Source organism: Atta cephalotes (assembly GCF_000143395.1).
Source record: "Atta cephalotes unplaced genomic scaffold scaffold00011, whole genome shotgun sequence".
NCBI classification, from domain to species: Eukaryota; Metazoa; Arthropoda; class Insecta; order Hymenoptera; family Formicidae; genus Atta; species Atta cephalotes.
Window position 1 is genome coordinate 1,501,519 of NW_012130075.1, and position 8,600 is coordinate 1,510,118.

Consider the following 8,600-nt stretch of genomic DNA (forward strand, 5'->3'; position numbering starts at 1 on the left):
GAGAGAGAGAGAGAGAAAGAGAAGCCCGATACCAGTTCGCCATACTGGCGAAACTTTGTGAAGGTGTATGCACGTAGTTTTAGTGTTGTGTTTCTGCACGGGTGCGATCCTCAATTGGGACCAAAATAGGATGAAGTGGTGTGAGATCGATAGATCCAGGGTGTCGCTGCAAAGTCGACGTTATCCCTCCATCATCACTAAGAGTCGGCGTCGTCACGTTATCCAAGAAACGAAAGATAGGTCGACCACGATGCATCATCAGCTTCATGTTGGTTACAACGGCGTTCAAGGCGGTACGATGCCGTATACGAGAAGAGCTTCACACTGTGTGTTGATTATTCTAGATAATAATTGTTTCAAAAGAGGGTGAAACATATAATGAAGATTCCGAAGCAAAGAATAGTAGTAGTATTACAAAGAAGTTAAATTTTATATTAAATATTGTTATGCAAATATTCTTTATCTCTCTCTTTTTTAAAATGAAAAAATCTATATTAAATGTTCCTATAAAAAATAATAATTGCAATATATATATCTTTTAAATATTTTAATGCATTTATAATTTATTATATGACACAAAAACCAATAGCGCACAAAAAACTTAAAAAGTAATACGCAAGCAATAAGTGAAATCGTATCATCATAGAAAACATATCATAGAAAACTTAAAGTAACAAGTAAGTCGTAGTAAAAGTCGTCCAAAATGTTGATTTGCTTACTAAGTTTTTCTGTGTATCATTGGCTCAATACGCTAAAATAAAGGATGATGAAGTAAAAGAAAAAAAAAATGAATATTTAAAAAAATCAGATTCATGAAATTTGTATGTTTATATTTCAGGATCTATCGGAAGCAATGGCTCTGGTCAAGGTTGGTCCACACAAGTGGAGGAACTCGCTGAACACCTTGCCGCTGATTTTGATGGATCATTATCCGCTCTTGCGGCATCTGATCTTGCAACAGCTGTCGCTTCTTACACTAATATGAGGTAAGTGATGTCTTGGAAAAATTTTGGAAATATATGTCCAATTATTTCTAACAAATTGCTAAAAGGGATGAATGTGACACTCTTTTTTTAGCTCATGCTCAAAATGCTTATCATAGCATTTTTCTCAATTAAATTTTCACTAATAATAAGAAAAAATCAATTTAACATACTGATCAAGCAATAGTCGTGATACATCTTTAAAAAAATGCTCCGCAAAAATTTATAGTAAAATGTTTATGTATCGATTTTACTCAATGTCTCAATGATATGTCGAAAGCTGTCCATCGACAGAGCGCGAATAGTGAGCTTTATGGTCGGTATCGTAGGCTTCTGCCACGAACAAGAGAAACTCGTACAAAACGGCGGCCAGCTCTGATCTAGAAATCCGGTTAAAACTGGCCACAGTTCTTGGCATTACGTCGCACCGGAGACACGAGAAAATCAAACCGGTCGGCAGCAACGAGTATTGGTGTGTCGCTTTTAACGCACGTGTGTGTACGCGAAGCATCTAATGCGAACGAAAAAGGAGCGGTGGAAATCGTAAAATTTCTCTCATATTTCATTTTATAAAAAAAAGAATAAAGACAGTGTATATATAGTTAAAATAATTTATATCTAAATATATTTAAATAAAAAATACATGCGTAATTTCTGCTTATAAGTAAATGATTACATTTTATTAATTTATTTTATTTGTCGTAATAGATTTAAAAAGTTATGATTTATAATCGATATCTTTTTATTTATATTATATGTACATTTATATTATATGTACATGAATAATTTCGTACAAACATACGGCGAAAATGGTTCATACCTTCGTGATAAAATATATCATATATGCGTATCGTAAATTCACGCTACGAAGGACGTTGAAAGTCCATAGGTATATACATGTGTGTGTGTGTATATGTGTGTGTGTGTGTGTGTGTGAGTGTGTGTGAGTATCATTTTTCAAATAAATGAGAAATAGCTTTTATGTATATTTCATAATCCTTTTACGTTTTTAAATACAATAATAATTCGTAAAATTTCTTTAGTATTTTTTATCGCGATTAGGATATTTTACAGCAATAATTTTATTAATGCAATTTTGTACAATCTGAAAAAATATATTTTTTGCTATGAAAAGAAACTTTTCTAAATTATAATAAAGGAGAGGTAAAAAATCTTGATCTTATATATCAACTGATCGTGTCACGTGTATCAGCTGATCATGAGTACGTAAACGTGACAGAGTTACGACGTGCGAGAAAAAAAACAGATGTGTCCATGAATGAAGACGCGCGTCGTTCGGCATGGTTCAAACCGGTAAGAAACCGACTAGTACACCAGTTCGTAGGTGTACATACAACCGGTTTATTCTTGATGGAGTGCCGGCATATCTCCTAAGGCAGAGGCGTGCGAAGAGTTGGCCCGCGTACAAAAATAATTTTGCCATCTCAGTAGTGTGCACATATATATATATATATATATATATATTTTGGAATTTGAATATCCATTTCTATCTCAATTTTTCATCTTTCTCTATTGTTTGTTTCTACGAATACAAATTAGCTCTAATTTTTAATTATAAAATCCTAATTCTTGAAAAAATAAGCAAGTTAAACCGATATTAAGGCTAATCTATACTTATAGAAATGGACATAAGAGTTTAAAATTAATCTACAAATGTATAATGATGGAAAACGAATAATAGAGGAAAATAATTTTAATAAAGACGCTGACAACATTTAAGAAGCTACAATTTGTTGCATTTGTAGTATCTCTAAATATAATTCAATGAATTTCGATTTTTTTGGTCGCTTTTGCAATTTTGGCTGCCTATGTACTGTGCAATCCACGTTCACTAGGTACAGCTCTGTATAAGAATTTTGAGCCGCAATTATCTGGAATCGTCGCGAGATTCGCTATATTATTAATCAAATTATCAGATGAAAATTGTCAGTAACGATACTAGTCGTTCTATTAGTACTTAGTTGAAATTACGCGTTTATTACTTATTAGAATCGGCGGAAACGTGGCACGAATAATGTATTATCAAAAATAAAAAAGATTTTAAAAAGTATATTTAAATCAAGATAAAAATAAAGTCATGAAAAATTAAGTCATTGAAAAGTAATAGTAGATAAAGCATTATATATATATATATTTATATAAAATTGTGATAATATATCTCTATATTAACACGTGAAGACAAGATATAAAATTACTTGGAAACGACTTTGAATACATATCATTTTTAGTATGTGCTTTCGATAAATGTCTGTAAAAATTGTGATAAATTCTCGTGTTTCAATGTCAAAGGATTACAAGTGATTTCCAACAGAATATTTTGTTAATTTTATTTTATTCAAAATATTTTTAAATAAAGTGATAATTCAATTATAAATAAAGGTATGCACCAGTATTTAAAAACCGGGTAAGTAATTTAATGAAATTGTATTATATCTAATTGTTTACGCTTCTATTAAAAAAAAGATTTATGTATATATTATTTGCGATTCGAAAATCTAATATTCAAAGAACTGTAGCCAGAAGAATTTGTTCATAAATTATAACAAGCGTGCAATTTACGCGATTAGCTACTTTGTGTCTCAGTTATATAAATATCAATTGTAAATCAATTTCGGTGAATATATTTGATTCAATATCGATATATTAAATATTAATATAATTTAACACCGATTAAATTCATTGCACTAAACTAGTTTATTCCGGTTTGCGCTGACCTTACTACTCTCGGCATTATCATAGTGGTTCTCAAATTATTTGTTCCTTATCATAGCGTATATCTACATTTGGTGCATTGTAAGAGCTGACGTTAATTTCTAATCTTTACATTATAATATAACTATCAATGTATGTTAATATAACAAATATAACAAACTAATTTTTGCTAAAAAAAAATTTTGAATTACTTATCGATAAGTTATTATAGTGATAAATGAAATTATTACAAATACATTACAATATCATATTATTTTGAATTAAATACTTTTGAATTAAATATTTTAATGAAATAATCTTTGGAAAAAATCATATATTATAAATTTAAAAGGATGAAAAGAAAGATAAAGAAATTTATAATACAAAAGTTTCTTAAATATTTCTAAAAGAGAAGTTGAAGATTTAAAAATAGTTAATTATGACAATGTTCAAAATTATTTTTAAAATTCACTAGGCGCTATAAGATTTTGTTGTCGCTATATTACTTTCAGAAATTATGCGTTGAATCGTGTTATTGAAAGGATATTTAAAAAATTTGAATATAATTTTTGATTATATTCTTTTACATATCAAATAAAATTAAAGAAAAAGTACTAAAAATATGACATAATAAAAACTTCTATCTTCTTCCAGCGAAGCCCTCCTCACTTTACCATCATTAACAGTCTTCAAGCAGGAGGCGCCTTCGCCTGAGAATCAACATAATCCTAAGTAAGTCGTTAGAGATTATATATTAATCTTTAGTATATATGATTAAACCATTTCCTGCGCATTTCTTTTCTTTGAAATATTAGGATCTGAGTAAATAAAGGTCCATTCCTTTCTTTAAATAACAACTTTACAAGTACTTTTTAAAGATATTGAAGTATAAATCAATAAGTTTTATACATTTATTAAAGTGATAAAAATTAATTCGAGGCACGAACGATCATTGTGTAGTAAAGAACTAAAAAGTCATCGTGTGTACTAAGAGTTAAGATTATTTTTTTGCATGACACTATCATATAAGAATTCATTTATAATTTAGAAATAATTGAGAAATTAATTTGAAAACGTGGAATTCAAACTCAATTATGTTTGAATTGAATCCTTGAAAATTGTAAAATTCACACAATAATAATAATAGATACCAAGAACGAATATAGCCTTTTTTGCTTAATATTGTTGAATATTTCTCAATCGGGTTTTACTTTATAATTATAATTCTTATAATTATAATTATAATTATAATTATAATATCTTCTTCTTTCTTATTCTTAATTGAATTTTCGCGTAACATCGTTTATTTCTTGTAAACGATAGAAGCGTGCGGTACCGATGATAACAACTGGTATTACTACGATTACAACTACAATAGGAAGAGGATGACATTATCTCTCCCGCGGGGCGGGGTGACGTCAGGGGTGACGGGGGTAAAAAGTATTCCGAGCGGAATTTGCCACGCGCGGCTCCCCCGCAAAGACACGGCCGCAAAGATAAGACCGCGGCTATATCGTTGCGCTCGTTCGCGGCTATTGAGAGAATAAGTCGCTCGCGTTCGGGTCAGACTTCTTACTCTCTTATGCGCGTGTTTATCGCACGCGTTTTGCTCCGTAAATCCGGAGTTGGCCGTGCGATGCACCGATTATAAACGTCAATCGCGAATCGATATCTCATCCTGTGTTTGTGGCTTTAGTATAAAGATTGAGAGGGGAGATTCTCTGGGTGGGATTGAATAGGATTCTGTGCAATGGATAACGCAGTGCGCGTGAAAGAAACACTGCAGTATGAGCTCTGCAGACGGAATAGTGATATGAATGAAAAAAAAATGATTTTTACATATATCAATTTCCAATGACCTTCTAAATCTCAAATATCTTTATAGAATTGTGAAATGGTATTGAATTAAGTGATACAGTAACATTCTGTATATAAACTTTTTCTTTTGAAAAGAAAATCCATTTGTTTTCCGAAATGATTATTTCGTTCGACGGCGCATATAGAAAATTACTGTCCGAGTCGTTATTTACCTGCAAACTTGTTATCTAAGACTAATTATCCAAATAAATGGAAAAGTGGGAAAACTATCGGGTCGCATCATATGAATCATGCGAGCTCATCATATCAATGTGTAATGAGTAGAAGATGAAATTGTAAGAGATCGGCCCGTGATCTTATTGCTCTTCGTACTTGGCGTAAAATATGATATAGATCATATAAAAGATATATTTGGATAAGAGTTCGGAAAGTCGAGTATCGGCTGATTAAACGAATGATGAAACTCGTCTAATAGACATACTCGGTGTAGCCTTTCATTTGTGATTATGTTGTTGCGAGTATAATGTTGAAGTCGGGGCAAAAGCTGACGTAATATTTAAGACCTCTGTATATAAATAACAAGTTTTTACGTTGATGACTATTTGCACGGATTTATGCGCGTCCTATCTGTGGAATTGAGTGGAAATTTCTACTGAATACCAGAATGAGAACACCCGTGGATTTGAACATTTCGCCGTCACTTTTCTTTAATTTATAGTGAGTGGCTCGATATTAATACATGGGACATTGTTGCTCTCCACGTTTGATGTGAAATATATAAATCATATAAAAAAATGAAAAGAGTTCAGAAAGTCGAGTATCAGCTGGTTAGACGAATGATAAAATCACTCGTCTGGTAGTAGACACATTCAGTGGCCTTTCATTTGTGATTATGTTATTGCGGGTGCAACGTTGAAGTCAGGGCAAAACTTTCTGTCTACTTTTCTTATGCAAAAATTAGTGATATGCGGTATCGATAATCTAACTAGTTTAACGTATCTTAAATATTTGTATCTTATGAATTATTTCAGTTTAAATCATGTATCGCAAAGGGCGATCAATACAGTGCCGACTAGCAATGGAAATGTCGGTTCCGTAGAGGCCGACAGCAACAACAATGGACAAACCGCGGCTAGTCTCCACCAACTCTTGTATTCCTCCAACGAGGAGTACCCGCCAAATTCAAGCGCAACTAACCACGTTTCTTCTTCTCAACAGGGAAACGAATTAAATGAGGATTGCCGGTGAGTTATTAAATCTTAATTAATTATTAAAAACGAATAATATAATTATATTGATATTATACAAATTATACAAAGATTTATATCACTCGTGTATCACTTTACTCTGATGTTTTTAATTAAAATAGCTAGTGAGGCTTTTACTAACATTTCAATTGATAAAAGGTTTATATTATTTTATTAAAATATTTCATTGTATAATACAATAAAAATGTCTTAATTTTTTTATTTTAACATAAAATATTTTCCTTCAGTTTTCAGTACGTCTTAGCAGCCGCTACCAGTATCGCCACTAAGGTTAATGAAGAAACGCTGACGTATCTAAACCAGGGGCAATCATATGAGATCAAGTTGAAAAAATTAGGCGATTTGTCTGCCTATCGTGGAAAGATTCTAAAGGTACATTAATCACCCTTAAATACGAAAGAATGCTTATTCGGATGCTTCTAATGTTTGGGTAGCAGCATCTTAAAAAACGCTTTGATAGTTTCCCACGAGGTAAACAAGCGAGCTCATGCTGGTGCAGATCATTTGATAGACTGAAGATTCTTTTTAGATTCTTTAGCTAGTTTAGGAAATTATATAATAGGAAAGATGGCAAAATAATGTAAAGCAATTTGTATATATAATCCCATATTAATTAATAATTATAAACTCTTCAAACTCCCCTAAATCGTTATATAACAAATAATATGCAAGCATAACTTTCATTTGCAACTACTGACGTAATCATTGCCTGATTAACAACATTGCTTGACGTTTTAAATCTTACAATACAGATGTATTTAATTGTATACAATTAATATTCTGCTAATAATTATGCAAAGAAAACTCTAATGCCCGTTTCTAATATATAATATAATAGATTAATTTTAATTTTGGTTTAACTTAGATTTAATTCTTCATTGTTTCCCAATTTTTTAATTATAAGACATGTAAAAACGTAATTCTTTTATTCGATTTATCTTGAGGTTAAAAAAAATATAGATGATTCGCAATTATAAATGCAAGTTAACATGATTGGCATGAGCTCACAATGTGCCCTCGACGTTCGAAAGATGTGAGTCACCCAAACGGTGCTACAACGCCTCTGTAGGGACATTCGACCTTTCTGTTCCAGTCGACGATTCGCATTTGCTTCCACGAGCGACGGCTGCAATACACAGAACGAGAACAGATGTTGGCGTGGCAACGCGCTAGGCCGGGAGAGAGATTATTAGAGGTTGACGTTCCTCTCAGCTATGGTATGGTAGATGTCTGTCAACCATCGCCGTCCAACAACAGCGTGGAGTTTATGTGGGATCCTACGAAAGAAGTCGGCGTTTATATTAAAGTATGTTAATCCCTGCTAACGAATCATTTCATTCCTAATTCTTTCAAACGCGATTGATCTTTCACTTTTGCATAGCTATATTCTGTATACTCGTATAATTCGACGAAAAAATTATAAAATTTACAAATTTATTTCACGAATAAAAGTCCAATATATAAATGTGATTTCCCTAAGATGTTCCCTAATAGCATAGGGATCTTGTGGATGAAATGAGCGCCTCATTATACTACATACATCCAAATCCGAAGTCCTAAAGAAGTTCATCCAGGCACTTATAATAGAATTGTTCCTTGGAAAAATTTAGAAAAATCCAAAAATAGATTCCACAGATTACAGATGGACTTTAGAATTTCTTATTTTTATGTCTTGTGGACGTATGTAGAGCATAATGAAAAGCTCATTTGATAATCTACACCTACAGGATATTCTCAGGAGGCGCTTAAGACATGTTATGGAAAGTTTTATCGTTTATTAGGCGCTTATTTATTAGAGCTAAAGATATTCTAAAATTTC

General features: G+C 31.9%; 1 protein-coding gene across 1 annotated transcript in view; it reads left to right on the forward strand.

Moving 5' to 3' along the window:
* LOC105617114 (transcription factor CP2-like protein 1) overlaps positions 1 to 8,600 on the forward strand; it is a gene marked incomplete at its 3' end in the record, with an annotated part of 28,069 nt that overhangs the window by 7,275 nt on the left and 12,194 nt on the right. Inside the window, exons 3-7 of the mRNA XM_012198692.1 lie at positions 839 to 986; positions 4,350 to 4,427; positions 6,545 to 6,757; positions 7,009 to 7,153; positions 7,851 to 8,087. Coding sequence (XP_012054082.1) covers positions 839 to 986; positions 4,350 to 4,427; positions 6,545 to 6,757; positions 7,009 to 7,153; positions 7,851 to 8,087 — 821 coding nt within the window. The remainder of the gene's footprint in view (positions 1 to 838; positions 987 to 4,349; positions 4,428 to 6,544; positions 6,758 to 7,008; positions 7,154 to 7,850; positions 8,088 to 8,600) is intronic.